Source organism: Schistocerca serialis, chromosome 4 (genome assembly GCF_023864345.2).
Source record: "Schistocerca serialis cubense isolate TAMUIC-IGC-003099 chromosome 4, iqSchSeri2.2, whole genome shotgun sequence".
In the NCBI taxonomy this organism is placed as follows: domain Eukaryota; kingdom Metazoa; phylum Arthropoda; class Insecta; order Orthoptera; family Acrididae; genus Schistocerca; species Schistocerca serialis.
This window is the reverse complement of record NC_064641.1, coordinates 592,829,482-592,849,754: the sequence shown is the minus strand read 5'-3', so window position 1 is coordinate 592,849,754 and position 20,273 is coordinate 592,829,482. Positions and strand designations below refer to the sequence as shown.

Below are 20,273 nucleotides of genomic sequence, written 5' to 3'. Positions count from 1 at the left end.
CAGGCAATTCTTTCTCACTGCCACCACTCCTCCTTGAGTAGGTACTCTATGTTGAACCCTCAGTTTTCTGGGATCGTAGCATTTGACATCAGACTGCCATGTACCCAGTGCTGCCAGTAGATGTCACACTCTGCAAAAGCCTGTCAATGAGCTAAAATTCCATAGAGTGGTTAACACACAAGTTACAACACTCCTTGTGGCAATCATTTTTAACTCAGCTACCATTTTCACAGTGGTCAAAACATGAAGGGGAGCTCAATGAGTTAAAATCAGCCTTGTGAATTTCCGGATTTGATTAAGTATGGAGACATGGTTGGATCCTGACAATTTCTGTTTCTTTATGCAGTAAAATTATTAAAATAATCTTATGGTGGAATTCCATTTTTTGGTGCCTAGTATACCTGTTTTGATGATCACATTTTCAAGTACAAAAAAACTGAAAGCACAATATGCCTAAGTACAACCAGAGAATGTGCTACTGAAGAAGTATGTACAACAATTTAACGTGTGACACAAAAGGCAAAGCGCCTTTGAGTTGCTGGGTATGTCATGCAGTTTCTGTGAAACAGTGAAAATACAGTAAATCTTCTGAAGCATCTTTCGCCACTTCAAACTAGTTTAAAGTATTGCAGTATTCTCAACAAATAAGGAAACTGCCTCTGACTCTACGTTTTTATTCTGCTAAGGCTCACACTTACAAAAGTTTGTGAAATTATCTCACCAAGAACACTTCACTCCAATACTGAGAAGTTCCTTATATGTATAAACAGAATCATCTTTCCACAGCATCTGAATTTGGGGAAAAATGCAGTATGTGAAATATAAAGTTGTACCTCAGTCATTATTTTGTCTGCAGAATAAATCGTTTCTTTAAATCTAAATCTTTTAAACAAATATGTCAAGCTGCAAGACAACTATATACCAAGCTAACTTTATTTGAAGGTCAGTGAAAACATTGCAGAAGCAGAATGTCAATGAAAAAACTGTGGAAATGAAATGCCATTCGAAATATTTTAAAAATGATATGTCAATACAACAATGTAAAAATTCAATGGCAATAAATTATTTTTTCTCTTTTAAGTCATCATCATCATTATCATCATTATTCAACTACTTGTGTTAATTACTTGCAACATATATATTTTTTAAAACATTCTCATCCATACTGGAGTTGATTTTGAGGTTGCGACGTTATACTTAAAATCAAAAACACAGAATTTCTGCTCCAGTCACCGTTTCTATTAGCTAATCAAAATGCATATCGAAGTCTAATACACAATTTTCAGGTACTACCTTCAGAAATTGGATTTATTTAAATTCGGTTTATGAGCAACAAGAAGTTATCATGAGTAGATGTACATACGTTTTATCAACACTGAAAAAGAGTTTATCGATATTTGAGTAAAAGCTTTACTTTTTAGCTGACAGTGTACATAGAAGTCATTGGCGTTTACTGTTTTGAGAAAAATAAAGCTAGGATAAACTATTCAAAGTTAATTAAAGGGGATGTGACAAAGCAGATGATACCTTTGACTACAAAAAGAATAGGGGAATGGTAATTCAATTTGCTTGAAACGTGGTGGATGTATATCCACTCTATGAAATTTAAACTCACTGGAGCCTATTTACTGAGAGAAACTGTGAACATATTTCTGCCAAACATTGAAAGCATGTATGAACAGACATTAGCAGCATGTGAAGCTCACCTCTGGCACTGAGCCAAAAACATACGACGAAATTGTGGAAAGTATGTTAGTAAATGTGTTTTGACATATTGTATGGTTAATGGATCAATAACATATCTCCCTAGTGCTATCTAAAACAGCGATTGTAGAAGATATTTATACAACTACATATTTCCACATTGAAGGTTGATCAGGAAACAAATCATTGCACTAACAAGAATGTAGCTTGCAAATTTAAGTGTTTCAATATTTTTTCCATGTCAAGTGCAAGAAGTTAAACGGAAAGTAAAAATGATGAGATAAAAACTGCACAATGAATATTAATTTACGGTATAAATCTGTGTTTGTGCGTGCGTGTGTGTGTGTGTGTGTGTGTGTGTGTGTGTGTGTGTGTGTGTGTGTGTGTGTGTGTGTGTGTGTGTGTGTGTGTGTAACCACATACCTGAAAAAAAATGTGCTCACAATTTATCCACACAAACAGTCAGTAGTAATAATGAAACTGTTACACAGCCTGGTGTTCAGGATCATGATAATACTGTGACTGAAACTTTATATTAGTAGCAAGGAATGGGAAGTAAAGCCTTCATAAAGTCTGGCAGTCCCGTGCACGAAATTGTCAAGAAATGTAGTCCATCAAAATATAGGTGAAATGAATTATGTTTACACGAATGAACTAATAAAGACAAGAAAAACTTTGAAAGTCACTGTAAGTAGAGTGGAAAAGCAAACAAGTATTGTGACACACATCTCTCTCAGTAGTCAATTGATAGATTTTAATATCTACTTGCCAGTATCTGGGTATTTTACATCTCCTCTGTTTCTTACTAATGTCCACTAATTTCTTCTTCCTTCATTCCATGGAGAAACGAGCATAGAAGATGCACCGCTATTAGTGATTAAATTTCCTGGCAGATTAATATTGTTTTAATCTGGGACGAATATTAATCTCAGCAAGCAGAGTGGAAATTCATTCTGAAGTGTTACTAATGTATATAGCATGTGACAAAATGCCTTTCTAAAATGTTAGAAGATTGTAGAAGATGAAATTTTGTATTTTTTGATACAAGGAACCAATAGCCAGAAATATGAAATAAAGTTTTCACAGCCATCTCTGGGGTGTTGAAAAGCCGTACTCTATCCATAGGAGAAGATACCAGGTGAGATTCTCAGTGAACATTTGGGATAGAATTCTTGAAGGTCATCCTACTGGGCCACACATCTTACTAGATCGTTGAATGGTGCATAGTATTTGAGTTTTCTCGATAACAACTTACTTGAACTAATGGAGGATGTTTCCTAGTAACTGTGCACCAGTTTGTGGTTTCAGAATGATGGTGCTCCAACATATTATGAACGTCTGGTCAGGGAATATCTCACAGACATGGTGCTCCAACATATTATGAACGTCTGGTCAGGGAATATCTCACAGACAGCTTCAGGCAGAGAGTAATTGTAATAAGGTGCCCAGACCCTTGACCTGAGCTCTGCCTTGGCCTCACTGATCTCTGCTGTTTCCTCTGGGGTTGCAGTAGGAACAGTGCCTGAGCTTACTCAGTGCATCATTCAGCATTTAATATCATCAGAGGTGAGTGTGGAATCTTACAAAGAATCAGACAAAACATGTTTCGCTGTTGCACATTATGTAACAAAATTGGTTGTAGTCAAACTGAACATTTGCTCTATGGTAGAGAAACCACTGCTTCAGTTTAAGGTATCTGATTGTTCTCTACTGTTTTGTCCCTAAACGTTGTGCAGATTATGGTATCCTGGCATTTTATTTAGCCTATCGAGTGCAAAGAAAGTGCATACCAGTGTACAACATTTTTTGCAAATTTCTGGCTATACATATCAAAATGTCCGCTGTTTCATCTCCACAATCTGCCACATTTTTAAAATGTCATTCTGTTTCACCATGTGTGAGTCATTTCACGTGTCTGAGAACAGTTCCTTTCATTTGTATGATGTCAAGCACTGTGCTCGGTGAGATATTGAACCTGAGTACATGCAAAACGACAGCTGCTTGTACTGTGGTCCAGAATAGACATTCTTACGAAATGGAAGTAACCTGACTAAACGAAAATTTTACAAAAAAAAGCACTAATGAAGCAAGTTGTCATAAATCTGTAGTTAAATTCATTATTGCCACAGTTTTTAGATTGAGACAACAACGTTGCTACTATGTCTTGTAAATATTGTTTTTATCCTGTTTTTATTTTACTTATTAATTGTTATTTTCTCGGACTTTGAGCTGATAAATCAGATTTATTTCCAACAGAAATAGCTGTTGTGGTACTATCAGCAGGAGTTTCAATATTTGTAGCAGTTCTGGAATTTTCATTCATGTTTTCAACCTGAAAGTACCACTTGGTGAAGTAGTTAAGGTGACTGCTTGTGAGAATTGGGAAATCCAGGCCTGAGTCCTGTTCTAGGATGTTACTGACAGGTAGTATATCTGTACCAAACACAGTTGATGCCAAGGTGTTCGCAGTCAGCGTATTTCTTACGAATTTACATAGATATTACTTTAAATGAAGACAGTAAATAGCATGAAAATTGAGTTTATACAAATGTATTAGGCCCAGACCTCTAAATCATGCGATGTAATACCAATAATATTTGTTTAATAAATGATGATTGATAATAGTCACAAAACAATTTCTCTCAAGGTTTATCCTAAATATGACATGTATTTCAGCTTTTCCATATTGTAGCATTCGATTGCTTAACTTTTGGGTGGCAGGTTGCAGTGTGGAAGAAAAGGAGAACTTGACAATTTAGTTTTCATTTTGGCACTGAAAAAGCCCACCCATTCTTCCAAAAGACCACTCACCACCTGTTGAGGTCTTAAACCCCATATTTTCAAGTTGCTTAAAGACTTTCAGAACCTCACTCTGCAACATGGGCACAGAATGAGTTAAGTTTGATTACCTGCACTCTTACAAACCATTCCCACACTGTTTTGTGAGTTTCTTCATTTTACGTTTTCTTCGTATTTCTTTTTATTTGTCCATTTCTTTTTATCCACTGATTCTGTATCTAATCCTTGTTTCTTAAAGTATCATAATTTTCTGTTTTACCACATCTGAAATATGATAAGTACATGTATTATGCCCTTTCTAGCGTACTTTAGAACAAAATGTAAGTTTTTAAAAATCGGGAAAAACCACAAAAACAGCATAATTTCAATCAAAAAAGACTATTTTCCCAAAAAAAGTCAGATTTTTAATAACAAAAGTCAAATTAATGTACACTGAAATCAGTCATGGTCTAATAAAAAATTTCAACCGTTTTTCGGCTTTTTACAAATATATTAGTCATTTTTCCAATATACTGATTAATAAATTCAAACATTCGTATCATTTGACTGAAGATTTTTCAGATATGTAGCAAATACTACAAAAAAATCGTGAAATTTCATTAATGAAATCTAGACATAAAAGTTACAAATCATTACCTCATTTTTAGTTTTAAAATCCTATATAATGATATTCATTTTAATCTCCTTCCTTTATTCTATCTTTATATCTCAGTTTAATAACCCCATCTTCAAATCAGTTAAAATTCCATTCCATTATTAGTTTGATACAACTGTTTGGCTAAATAATATTAAGTTCAATATTTAGCTCCATACAAATGTTCCCTGTACTTAGTGTTCCAATAATAACATCCATTAATGTTACCTAAAACATCTATGTCTAGCTCATTAATTTTTAACAATTTTTATTATTTGCACTGACGAGTTTTCCAAGCAGAAATTATGTTTACCTAAAAAACTTAAAAGGTTAATTTGAATTTATTTATCATGATACTTCATTAGAAATTTCTGTATATAATAGATATAAAACATTTTCTAACAAAAATTTTATTTCTTTAAGTGACCTCGAAAAATAAAAATAACAAAAACGAAAAAACAAAAAATTTATGCAACTGAAAACATAGTAGATATGACATAATAATTTATATAGTTTTTAGTTATCTCAAAACACAAAATTTCAACTTTTGATGATATAGTGGAAGAACATAGTAGAGAAGGATTAAGAAAAGTTGATACCAATTTTATTATCAGCATCAGGAGGTATTGGTTAATTCGCTGGCATAGCAGCAGCTATCGTTAAATCAGTTCATGATAAACATAAAAATTATGAAGAATTAACAGCACAAAACAGGTTTAATCAAGTGTTAGAAAAAAGTGCCTGAACACAAAATTAAACTGAAGAAAAATACTAGTATGTATCCTAATGCTTTAACTAATTGTGATGTAGAAAAACTTGCAATACAAATGATAATTAAGTACTTTTGTGTTGCTTCTATGTTTGACGAATTACCTAACCCACCTAAAATTTTTAAATTTCTATCAGTTAATTTAGATACTTCAAATAATATTCTTGCACCTTGGATTTGTAATTATAAAACAAATAAAAGATAAATGTTTTGATTCATTTGGCAGAAATATACCTAATCAGCTAGTTAAATATTTAGGTGAAAATGAATTATTTTACATAGTGAAAGAATATGAGATTATTATGTTTTATTTGTGCTATGGCTATCGTCAAATAATTAAAAATTTAATGGTAATATAGATCCAATAAATGGACAAGTTCAGAAATAAACTAAATGTGCAAATTATTAGAAAAATAAAATCAGAAGAATTGGAAAAGTCAAAAATGTGATTAAAAGAACGATATTATCTAAAAGAGGTAATTAATAACATTCATAGTAAACTGATTAATGTCTTAGAAATAATTAAAACTTATATTGATTTCAATGACAGAGTAATAGTAGGTGTAGATTATTCAACTGATAAAAAGATGTCATTAACAGACGATATATAGAAAATTAATTAAATAATCCAGTTAAAAAAGCTGGATCGACCAGTACTTTAATGCAGTTTAAAAACTATTTCAGTTATACACATTTTAATGAACAAATTAAACAATATTCATAAAGATGACTATGTTCCTATAACAAATCTAAATGAAGAAATAAACAAAGAATTAAAATCTTCCACAAAACATTTTACTGATGTACTAGAAAGAAATGCATGTGACAAACAAATAAATGAATTTTCATTTCTGAAAGGAAATGAATAACAACTGTATGATTTTGAATATGATTTTACACTGAAAAGAATTGTCATTGGCAAAAATAGTATCAAAGATTTAACATTTAATAATTTTCGTAATACATAAGTGTATATGATAATCTACATCAAAGAAATAATAATAACAAATCAATATTTTACAAATGGTAGTGAAATCTGCAAAATCAACCTGTAATCATAATCAATCGACAATTCAGCGTAACTCAAATTTTCTAACTGTAAAATTAAAAGATACAGTTAAAACTGAACCAGTGATGTAAAACTAATTTGATTTGGTGGAATGTAATCTATATAAATTGTCAATTATAATTTTATCTTGTATCTTAAGTGCAAAAAAATTAACGAAACTCAATCCTGAATGAACGATAACTAAAAACGGATGAGACAGGAATGAAGAACTTCGTTCAGAATATAAAAGTAAAAAAAGTAAGTTTGTTAAAAAACTTCTTGTTCTTACTTTTGTATCCATGTCTGTCTTGGTCATTTACTTTGCAAAATTTGTTAGTTATAAATAAAGTGCTTGCTTAAATTAAGTGGTAATTCAGCAGTTGCCAAAAAAAATTAACTGTACCATTAAGAGTTGCACTAGTTGGTTTTTATACAACATTTAAACTCCAAAAGTTAAGCCGGCATCGGTGGCCGAGCGGTTCTAGGCACCTCAGTCTGGAACCGAGCGACCGCTACGGTTACAGGTTCGAATCCTGCCTCGGGCATGGATGTGTGTGATGTCCTTAAGTTAGTTAGGTTTAAGTAGTTCTAAGTTCTAGGGGACTGATGACCTCAGAAGCTAAGTCCCATAGTCCTCAGAGCCATTTGAGCCATTTGAACCAAAAGTTAAACAAAGAAATGATGAACTATGTTGACAGGGAGACAATAGAAATTTCTGTTGATCGCTATAATTTAGAAAGTTTAGAAATATTTAATCATACAAGAAAAATGTAATATGTACATTAAAGAAGCTGAAATTTTAAATAAAGTGGTTATTGAGAGTGTTGTTTAACTATATATGGATGCAAAAGGTAATATTGGAAGTGTGTCAGGATTTAATAATTAAATAATCGCAAATAGTGAAAAAATTAATGCTTATAACATTCCAAAAATTACACAATTTGTATTAATAAAGGTTAATTTTAATGTAGCTGATCAAATGTTTCTACAAATCATTATTTTTCATCTTGAAACTAATATTATTCTTATGTTTAAGCCTAATGTTGAATGTGGTGCATGATTAATTAATGAAACCAATTATCGTTTATTTCTTGCCATTCATGATCAAATTCAGGATTTATAAATAAATATAACTAACAAAAACAATAACTTCATTGACCTTAATGGTGCTGCTACAACAGTTATTTTAGACATGAATTAATAAAATTATTATGTATAAATGAACAAGCTTTTATTCTTTTTCAGTGAATGAGATAAGGAAACAATGTAAATATTCCTAGTAAAGATGTACAAATTAACATAAATATTGGTGATAGCTGACTATATCCAAATCATTCTAAGATGTACATAAATTTTAAAACTGCTACACCTGATAGAACAGATTATCCAAAATATAATAAGAATATAACTGATAACTATGAAGCAAATCTATTTGTTTTTGTAACCAGAACGTACTTTAATAATATTTTATCTATAATGGTACATCCATTTATTTCATCAATAGTTTTGTTACCTTTAACTTCGTATCTTGCTGAAAAAATAGCATGGAAAGATATACAGTCAATAATGGTAAAATAACAAGGAAGAAAAGTGAAATACATCCACTAGAGGTTTGTGGTGGCTTTTTTAAGATTGTAAAGAAGTAATGTGGGAAGGAGATTTTATTGTAATTGTTACTTGGAGCTCGGGTTCGAATGATATTGTCATATGGGAGTTTTTAAAGATGCTACAGTTGAAATGAATGATACTTTGTCGAAAGAAAGAATAATTATAGTTGAGATTATGGAAATTGGAGTTGCAGTTATTAAATATGAACCAAATTATGAGAATGAACAACGAGAACTTATATTAAAGAATACTAAGACATTAATTCCTCGTTAGAAATTAGAGACTACAGAAATAGCAGGAATAACTGGTAATAAAAATTTTGATATTGCTATCGAAAATTATTTAAATTTAGTTTAGATTGACATATACTATTTTATTTTAGTTGTGTTTCAAACTAATCGTAAAAATCATCAGTTGATTGATTCATCATTGCATGATGATGTTAAATTATGTACATTATATTTGAAAAATTGGAATATTTCTGCAAGAGATGTGGAATTTAGAGCCAGCAGATAATTTTATAGCGATACGTTTAAGGTTTGTTTTGTGATTTTAAAGGAATTATGCAATTAAAAGGAGATACTGATATAAATTTGTAATTTCCTATCATAAATTATCCTAGTTGTGTCATATACAACACACAGAAGAAAATAGTGTAGCAATACAAAAAAATGACAATGAAATTATATACTATTTTTAATTTTTAATGTATCAGTTGATGCACTAACATATGGCATTCAACAGAATATTACCTAAGCACTCATAAATTTTTTATTATTTTTTAGGTTTTGAATATTATCATCTTCTCTTTAATCATTTTCTTTCACATTCTTCAACTTAATCATCAAAAACCGGAAATTTTATAATTTTGTCTTCATTTTGAGATAACTGAAAAATATCTAAATTGTTACATATGGTACCTACTGTCTTTTCACTTGTATAAATTATTGGTTGACATTTCCGCTGTTCTTTTTTGAGTCTGCTTATAAGAAGTAAAAATTTTAATTAGAAATAAATATTTTTAGTTCTGTTATATATAGAGAAATTTCTAAAAAATATCATAAGTAAGTTTAAATTTTTTATGAAATATTTCTCCTATATAATTGGCGCCTCATTTAAAATCTTAGCAATGTAAACAGTAATAAACTGTATAAGAACACTGCTGGATGTGATTATTATGAAAACCACACATGGAGAAAAAAATTTATGGAACTAAATAATGAATTTTAAATTATTTTGCGAAACAAATATCTGTACCTAATAAGTGGATGGGATTTTCAGTTTTTTGATGATGGAAATATTAAACTCAGATATAAACGAAATAGAAAAAGAGCTTATAATAGATATCATGGAAGGTTTCTTTAAATTAAATTTGAGACAATAATTTGAAACTTTTACATGTAGATATTATACTTGAAAGGTCACAATTTTTCTTTAAATATTTGCAACATATTTGAAAAATCTTTGGGCAAAAGATATTAACATTAGAAAAAAATGAAATGAACTAAAAATGATAAAAACATTCGAAAACACTCGAAATATGGTTGAAATGCTTGAAAAATGGTGACTGTTTTTCCGTTACATCAATTTGTTCTTGCTATTATTGTGGAAAAAACGTGATTTTTGTTTAAAATTTCGAGATTTTTTCTTTACCTTAACTTTTTAATAATTTACGTTTTTCACTAAACTACACTAGAACTGGCATAATATATTTGCTTGTTGTGTTAGCCTTTATCACTTGCCTCAGTTACCTTAATCTTTTCATTATGTGTTAGTAACACATACTTCTGGTTCAACATTATTTTGCCACTTACAGTGATACTAGTCAATGGAAACTGGCAGGAAATAATGCAAGTAGTGTTTTTCATTGAAATGTGTGAACCTACTGGCTAAAACGATTCTTTAACAGAATAACACCCACTACTTTCACTGCATAGAGTTTTCATAGGTACCAAAAAAAGTTCCAGAGGACACCCACATGCATCAGTAATAATGGATAACTAGTAACGTCACACGCAAATGAACTGATCTAACAGCTGCGCCAGACACTTGTTGTGTTATATAGACGTTGCCGACAGCATCGCTGCATTATGCCTGTTTACATATCTGTGTATTGGAAACGTATGCCTACAACATTTTCTCTGGTGCTTCAGTGTATATTTTAAAGAAATAAAGAAACTAGTGTCATAGAGAATCCTCTGTTGATATTCGGAAAGTGGTGTATATGTTACTATAAATGTAAGATAATGGGTAAGTACTAGAATTAACCGGTGAAACCTAAGATTTACCGTCCTGGTGTGGTAAAAGTCCGAAAATTCTCATTATATGCATATATTTCGAACTTTTACCAAGAGTCATTGGTAAATCTTAGGATGTACCAATGCAAACTGGTAAAACCTGGATCCAAGATTCCCGCTTCAGTCGTGCAGGTTCAGACAAGTTTCAGTGTTGCCAATTTTGTGTTCAGGTAAGTTCTTTTGTTGGCAATTATAAGTTCTCGTCCTCTCACCACTGCGTAGTTTCAGTCAGTGTCGAGCATCGTGTGTACAGTCATCATTGCGACTTGTTTTAGTGGTGTTTCTTCTGCAGCTTTGCATCAGAATCAGTGATGTTATGTGTCACAGATTTTACGAACTTTTAAGTGAATCAGTGACTAAGAAGAAGGACAACAATTTTTATGTAACTGCTGAGCAATATAATATTCTGGTAAGTGAAGTGAAAAATGCAAAAATCGTTTCCAGTAATAAATCTGTTCACTACAGACGTTTGAAGCGATAAGTTGTTCTCAATATCAGAGGTGAAGAGAAACTAATAGCACCAGTGTCTGCTGTAAAAGAAGAAACACGTTATTAAGTTCGTTTTGATGAACTGTTTAACATACTACATGAGACCCACATTGCTATAGGTCATGGCGACTGAACACAGATGATTGTGGAACTGAACCGTAAGTACAAGAATGCGACTGTTGAATCAATCGTTACTTATCTGAAATTATGTGAACCATGTCAGAAAAAGCAAAACACATTGAAAAGGGGTGTTGTAGTGAAATCTATCAAACACAGTAAAATGAATTCACGATGCCAAATTGATTTAATCGACATGCAGGCAAACCCAGACAATAAGTCGAAGTTCTTACTTGTATACCAAGAACATTTGATAAAATTTGTTATCTTCTGTGCACTAACTTCAAGCAGGGCTGATGAAGTAGCTTATCATCTTTTGGACATTTTTACCACCTTTGGTGCCCCGGTATCCTTCATTCTGATAATGGTAGAGAGTTTTGTAACCAAGTCATTCAAAGTTTATGTGGGTAGTGGAGTGGTATAAAGATAGTACATCGGGAGCTGAGGCACAGTCAGTCTCAGGATCAGTCGAAAGAGCAATTCAAGATATCGAAAATATATATCAACTTGGATGGAAACAAATGAAACTTCAAAACGGTTTGAAGGGCTGAGATTTCTGCAAGCAGTAAAAAATAGGGCTTATTATGAAGGGATCAGGTGTTCACCATATGAAGCCATGTTTGAGGTTCCAATGACAATGGGCATTGCGACTTCAGTCATATGAAGCCATGTTTGGGGTTCCAATGAAAATGGGCCTTGCGACTTCAGTTGATTCACGTGATTTGCTAAAAAATATAAACGCTGAAGAAGACTTGGAAACAATGTTACACACCACTTCCACTGACTCACAGGAACTTGAAAATCTACATCTACATATATACACCATTAGCCACCAAGCTGTGTGTGGCGGAGGGCACAATTCGCTCCAAAGTCATATTTCCCCCCCTCTCTTCCACTCGAGGATCGCGTGAGGGAAAAACGATTGTCTGAACGCCTCAGTACGAGCTCTTATTTCCCTTATCTTTGAATGGTGATCATTAAGCGATTTGAAAGTTGGTAGTAATAATATATGCTCTACATCCTCAGTGAAGATTGGATTTCGGAATTTAGTGAGCAACCACATCTGTTTAGCGCATCGTCTGTCTGCAAGTGTGTCCCACTTCAAACTTTCTATGAGATTTGTAACGCTCTCGCGATGGCTAAATGAACCAGTCACGAATCTTGCCGCTCTTCTTTTGACCTTCTCAATCTCTTGAATCAGACCCAACTGGTAATGGTCCCATACAGACGAACAATACTCTAAGACTGGACGAACTAACGTATTGTAAGCTATTTCCTTTGTTGAAGGACTGCATCGCTTCAGGATTCTACCAATAAACCACAATCTAGAGTTCGCCTTACCTGTGATAGCCAAGAAATTGATGCCAGTGAATCAAATACTGGAACAGAAGGAATGGAGGCAGAAAGCGCAGCTGCAGAAGGTAAGGAAGCACCAGAGACACAGAATTTGATGATAGTTAACAACGACACTGGCACCGGCTGATAGTTGTGACGAGATGCCTCAACTTCCAACAGTCTTAATAAAGTAAAACGGATCTGAGAAGCTGACAAAGAAGGTCTTCAATTACAGGCAAACAAAATGAAAGCAGCCTTATGTAACAAAATTCAAAAATCTTCATTTGGACAGAATGTGAGAATTAAAGTACCAGATGCAGACAGGGCAAAAATAGCAATAGTGATAAATATTCAGGATGACGAATTTTATCAACTTGGTACCAAAGCTGGCTAACTGGAGTCATTGTACATTAGGAACCAACATACATTGTGGACGAAATTTTTACCAACATTAAAGAAGTAGCAAGAGGAGAAATTAGTTTATGGGAAATGGTTGCCAAACAATTGTTTGTTGGAAGACAAGAGTTCAAAAAGCGCAATTGCTTAAAAAAGTGTTCAACTAAAACAACCTGTGTAAGTCGTCTTTCATATTATGAATTCGAAATGCTACAATAGTCAGCCTTGTTGTAACAAAAATTAGCGTTCACAAGGTAAAATATTTTTACAACATTTTTCAGTAATATGGAATATTGCTTATTATAGTCACATTGGAATGCAAGAATGTTTAAAATACACGAATTTACAATAAATACAAACTATTTCAATAAATTGCTATGTTATTTTTTTAATGAATATGGTTTTACCATCTGGTATGGGTAAATCATAAGATTTAACAACGTCTCTTGGTAAAAGTTCGAAATTCATGCAAATAATAAGAAATTTCGGAGTTTTACCACACAGTGGTGGTAAGTATTAGGTTTCACTAGTTAATTCTAGGATTTACCAATCATCTTACTTTTACAGTGACATATACACTGATTACCCTTACATAGACCTATTAAAATTCTTTTGTGATAAAATGTTACTAGGAAAATTGAATCTGAGGTATGATACGCACGAAGGCGATTCGAAAATGTAGACCGTGCACACTAATGCTGCGTTGCTGCATCATGAAGCTCTGTCAACTGATGGCCTTCAAACATTTTGAGGGCTCTTCAATATTTCTGATACCGACATTACATCAGTACGAGCTCTCACACGATCGGTACATCGAATCTCTGGTGAAATGGAACATTTGCAGTTTGCCACAAAAACAAAGCGCAGTAGTAAAATAAATATTAAGAAGGCATAAAGCACAAAACCCACGACTATAAAGTGAGTGAGCGCGGCGAAAATCGGTTAACGTCTGATGCTGGCAGGCGACACCGCCGTCAATACTTTCTTCCCAAGGAACCTTGACGTGACTTGAGCTGACGATCTGACGTTGGCTTGAGCGAATGCGGCCATTTAAAATGCATTGTGGAATGTTTTGACGTGACGTGACAGCCAGTGTGAATTGCCCTTAGTGTGACTGTAGCGGACTCCGTTGTAATTACAGATACGCATTTGAATAAATAATCTTTCGCTTTGACGTGTTTAGCATTTCCTTTGCAACTGATATTAAAAAAGCATGCGTCTGAATTCGTCGTAGTTTCTCTCGTGTGATGCTAAATAAATAACCTAACATCCGTGGTAAACATACTGGAGAGTGGAGACACTTTCGTATTAGCTTTGAACCATGTGTTTGGTCTTGTAAACATTGCCTATGGCGATCAGGTGGTGTGACAAAGCTTTGGGAGGATATGTCAGAGAAGAAGTCACATTCAGTGAAAGTTCCGAGGACGTATAAAGTGGCGGCTAAAATATTGAAGGAAGTTATTGCTGGTGGAAATTTGAAGACGCTTGTTTACAACCAACGCTTTTATGTGAGTTTTATTACGATCGCAAGTGTGCATCATTAGCTATAGGGGTATCGTATTATACTCTTAATGCAGTTTGTTATTGTGACGCCTTTTGTAATGTTTATAGCTTCATGTACCTGGAAATATTTAAGTTAATTTTCCGTGTGGATAAGTTATGATATTATGAACTCTGATGAATTTTCTCGTTGCTTCACAAATATGTGTTGCTATGCCTACTACTTATGCTACCTAACACTCACTATGTGGTTATAATTTTTTACATTGTGGATGTTTCTCTCCGCGTATTATACAGGACTTACACCAATTGATGCCCATTAAAAGGGTTTGAAATTCTTGAACTGGCAGTTTCACTGTCATGTTGTGGTACAGCGTATTAGCGTGATTTTCGTCGACTTAGGCAGACCTGGTACTTTTAGAAATTTTTCGTGTATTTTTGTCTAGTAATTTTTTTAAATACTGGATGATAGCCTCCATCCTGTAAACTAACTTCTTTATGACGAAAGTAATTGTAAATTTTGTGGGCCATGTTTTTGGCCGATTTCATTACCTGACGAACTAAAAGTCTTTGTTGCAGAGCAAGTGCGCATAAATTCCGTTGTTAGAGGCCACTGTTTAGATTTTGTATCCGTTTTAAAATAATGGACCATCTCCATAATTAATCAGTATATTTTTGTGTGCATAGTACATTTTTTGCCACCAAAAGTTCAGAAATAAAGTTTCGAAGACAGTTAATACCTGCAGTCAATTCTTTCTCGTTTTGCAGAACATTAAGGCGCTGTATGCCTTAGTAGTAGAAGCACTTCGTCATGCAAAAGTGCTGGACTATGTAATTGAAAAGAGCGAAATACTTCTTAAAGAAGAAAGGTTGGACCCGTCCCTGGCACGAATTCTCATCTCTGAACTCCTGTGGGGAAAAAGACAACTTCCTGGGAACAGCAAACCTGTAGAGACTGTAATTTCGTACAAAGACGAATTGGTCAAGGCAGAACATTGCTATGAAGAGTTTCTGTCTAAGGAACAAGAAAGTAGAAGAGGTAACAGTGTCTTTTTATTTGTAATTTTGTTTCTCTTTTATTTCAGATTTGATTAAATTTATCATGGAAGGCAAGGAACCCACTGAAGGTGAGGGTGTCTCATTCAGCCCACCTGTGGAGAATACGTCATTTGCCGATTCTGCAAGAGTGCTGGCCTCTTTTGTTATTTATAGCCTTGCAATGTTCACATTGCCATTCATTGCATACACTGGTACAAAGTATACACTGAGGACTCAGTTTCATATTGATGGATTTCAGAACACAGTGTGGTCAGTTCTTGCAGCTGTTATAGTAACAAACATTATCATATTAATGTACGCATGTAAGGGATACAGTGAGGCAGAAGAGGATGAAAGTAAAGCAACTGCGAGTAAAAGTGATTTGAACCAGAAAAAGAAAGATTAAAAGTGCTGTTATTGTTTTTTAAGTTAACAGTTCACTATACTAAGTAAGATGCTGTATTAATTGCACTGCTGATAGTGTTGGTAAATCAAGTGAAATAGCCACACATAATTGTTGGATTGTGTTGCCAATAATTTTTTATGCATACTTTGTTCATGCTGTATTTGTATTGTCTCAACTTTATTTATAACTCTGAAGAAGTACTTTAAGCTTCATGCTAATAACCCTGGGAGATTTTACAGATACGTGTAATTTGCCATCTGAAAGAACCTATGTATATCTAACTTTTTTGAAATGCTGAAAAAAAATGATTACTGGTGTAAACTGTGTACTGTGTGTGAATCAGTGGCTGGTTTTTCTTTCCATTAAGTGAAGTGTTATTCCTCTTTTTGTAACTATCATCATAATGTGTTGGCATCACAAATTGATGCTGCAGCTTGACGTGTCAAGTTGAGTGAAAGATACGGGCAGAATTAGTGATGTCTATTTCCTGAACCTGTTCCATATCAGTGTAATTTTGTTTGCTTAAAGGAGGTCGTATGACAGTGTTTTTGATTGCTCATATCATTCCATTGACTGTTCTGTGAATGTTGGCACTGATACTGTCTACCTTTTATTAATATGGGGTAGGCCGAAGTGGTAGTATTCATTGTAGAATTACTTTACAGTCTGTTTAAAATCAGTAATAAATATTGTACACAAACATTAGTTCCTCTGCTTTCTATATTTTCATATACCCACTTTCGTGTATGTAGTTCAGTACCGAAAAGTCATTTGGTGATTATAACAACATAAAATAAAAGGGAATGTCGAGCAGTGTTTAGCTGTAAGTATACTTGTGAAACTTAAAAATTTCATTATGTTTCAGTTTTATAAAAGCATAGTGCAATTACAGTATGGTTCTTTTTAATGCCCCTTGTGGGGACATGTGTTATTGGTTAAATACACAATTCGGAAATGTAAGGATGACAGAATTTCTTGAAGGTAGAAACCGTGGTTTCACTGGGGCAATAAGCATTTTGTCAAAATTTTAAACTTATTCACATCCACTTTTGGCCGGTTTCAGTTTTTGAGTGACCACATTTAAATCTCATCACATGTACGCATCAACCAGCACTTTAACTCACATACAATAGTGGACATACATATCTCAAGAAGTAATTTCTATGTTGACATTCTGCATCTTTGTCAACCATGTGTATTAAAAATGAATTGACAAATGAACTAAATATAACAGGTCGTGTATTGTAATAGTGGTTGACTTGAGGCCTAAACTTACATGCTGGTGTAACAGTTGTAACTAAATAGCTACTGAATGAGTTCAGCACAATATGATAGGGACAGTCAGTCAGTTTCATGTTCCATGGATAATTTTACACAATTGATCATGATGTACAATAAGTCATTTTGCATGTGGTGTTGTTATGGTCTTCAGTCAAGAGACTGGTTTGATGCAGCTCTCCATGCTACTCTGTCCTGTGCAAGCTTTATCATCTCCAAATAACTAATGCAACCTACATACTTCTGAACTTACTTAGCGTATTCGTCTTTTGATCTGCCTCTATGATTTTTACCCTCCACGATTCAATGCTAAATTGATCATCCGCTGGTGCCTCAGAACGTGTTCCACTAACTGGTCCCTTCTTTTAGTCATATTGTGCCACAATTTCCTCTTCTCCCCAATTCTATTCAGCACCACCTCATTAGTTACATGATCTACCCGTCTATTCAGTATTCTTCTGTAGCACCACATTTTGAAAGCTTCTATTCTCCTCTTCTCTAAACTATTTATTGTCCATGTTTCACTTCCATACATGGCTACACTCCGTACAAACACTTTCAGAAAAGACTGCGTGATGCTTAAGTCTATACACGATGTTAACAGATTTCTCTTCATCAGAAATGCTTTCCTTGCCATTGCCAGTATGCATTTTATATCTTCTCTACTTCGACCATAATCGCTTATTTTGCTCCACAAATAGAAAAATTCATTTACTGCTTTAAGTGTCTCATTTCCTAATCTAATTCCCTCAGCATCACCTGACTTCAGTCGACTACATTCCATTATCATTGTTTTGCTTCTGTTGATGTTCATCTTATATCCTCCTTTCAAGACACTGTCCATTCCATTCAACTGCTCTTCCAGGTCCTTTGCTGTTTCTGACAGAATTACAGTGTCATCGGCAAATCACAACATTTTTATTTCTTCTTCGTGCATTTTAGTTCCTATTCCAAATTTTTGTTTTGTTTGCTTTACTGCTTACTCAGTATACAGATTGAATAACATCGGGGAGAGGCTACAACCCTGTCTCACTCTCTTCCCAACCACTGCTTCCCATTCATGCCCCTCGACTCTTATATCTGCCATCTGGTATTTGTACAAATTGTAAATAGACTTTTGCTCCCCTGTATTTTACCCCTTCCACCTTCAGCATTTTAAAGAGAGTATTCCAGTCAACATTGTCAAAAGCTTTCTCCAGGTCTACACATGGTAGAAACGTAAGTTTGCCGTTCCTTACTCTGTCTTCCAAGATAAGTCATAGTGTCAGTGTTGCCTTGCATGTTCCAACATTTCTACGGAATCCAGACTGATCTTCCATCTGCCAGTTTTTCCATTCGTCTGAAAAGAATTCATGTTAGTATTTTGCAGCCATGACTTATTAAACTGATAGTTCAGTAATTTTCATATCTGTTAACACCTGCTTTCTTTGGGATTGGAATTATTATATTCTTCTGAAGTCTGAGGGTATTTCACCTGTCTCATACATCTTGCTCACCAGATGGTAGAGTTTGGTCATGCTATCAGTAGCTCTAATGGAATTTTGTCTCTTCCTGGAGCGTTTTTTAGACTTAGCTCTTTCAGTGCTCTGTCAAATTCTTCACGCAGTACCATATCTCCCATCTCATCTTCATCTATGTCCTCTTCCATTTCCATAATATCGCCATCAAATACATTGCCCTTGTATAGACCCTCTACGTACTCCTTCTGTCTTTCTGATTTCCCATCTTTGCTTAGGACTGGTTTTCCATCTGAGCTCTTGGTATTCATGTAAGTGGTTCTATTTTCTCCAAAGCTCTTTAATTTTCCTGTTGGCAGTATTTTATCTTACCCCTAGAGAGATATGCTTCTATCTCTCTACATTTCTCCTCTAGTTATCCTTGCTTAGCAGTTTTGCACTTCCTGTCAATCTCATTTTTGAGACATTTGTATTCCTTTTTGCCTGCTTCATTTACTGCATTTTTATATTTTCTTCTTTCATCACTTAAATTCAGCATCTCTTCTATTATCCAATGACTTCTACTAGCCCTCGTCCTTTTTCCTACTTGATCCTCTGTGACCTTCCTTATTTCATCTCTCAAAGCTATCCATTTTTCTCCTACTGTATTTCTTTCCCCTGTATTTGTCTGTCATTCCCTAACGCTCTCTCTGAAACTCTATACAGCTGGTTCTTTCAGTTTATCCAGGCCCCCATCTCTTTCATTTCCTACGTTTTTGCAGTTTCTTTGGTCAGAGTCCACATCTGCCCCTGGAAATGTCTTACAGTTTAAAACCTGGTTCCTAAATCTCTGTCTGAAACCTTCCAATGTCTCCAGGCCTCTTCCACGTGTGCAGCCTTCTTTCATGATTCTTGAACCAAGTGTTAGCTATGATCAAGTTATGCTCTGTGCAAAATTCTACCAGGTGGCTTCCTCTTTCATTCCTTACCCCAGTCCATACTCGCCTGCTACTTTTCCTTCTCTCCCTTTCCCTTCTATCAAATTCCAGTCCCCCACGACTATTAAATTTTCGTATCCCTTAACTATCTGAATAATTTCTTTAGTTGCATCACACATTTCTTCAATCTCTTGATTATCTGTGGAGCTAGTTGACATATAAACTTGTACTACTGTGGTAGGTGTGGGCTTCATGTCTATCTTGGCTACAATAATGTGTTCACTATGCTTTTTATAGTAGCTTATCTGTGCTCCAATTTTTTAATCATTATTAAACCACCTCCTGCATTACCCCTATTTGATTTTGTATTTAGAACTCCTGCCACCAAACTCCACTAATTCCCTCTATATATCTAACTTTAACCTACCCATTCCCCTTTTTAAATTTTCTAACCTACCTGTCTGATTAAGGCATCTGACAT

The 20,273-nt window shown here is 34.1% G+C and overlaps 1 protein-coding gene across 1 annotated transcript in view; it reads left to right on the top strand.

The window, feature by feature from the left end:
- Positions 1-14,499: 14,499 nt before the first annotated feature.
- The window catches only part of LOC126475348 (28S rRNA (cytosine-C(5))-methyltransferase), a 72,379-nt gene continuing 66,605 nt past the window's right edge, over positions 14,500-20,273 (top strand). Inside the window, exons 1-2 of the mRNA XM_050103158.1 lie at positions 14,500-14,704; positions 15,465-15,735. Coding sequence (XP_049959115.1) covers positions 14,582-14,704; positions 15,465-15,735 — 394 coding nt within the window. The 5' untranslated portion in view covers positions 14,500-14,581. The remainder of the gene's footprint in view (positions 14,705-15,464; positions 15,736-20,273) is intronic.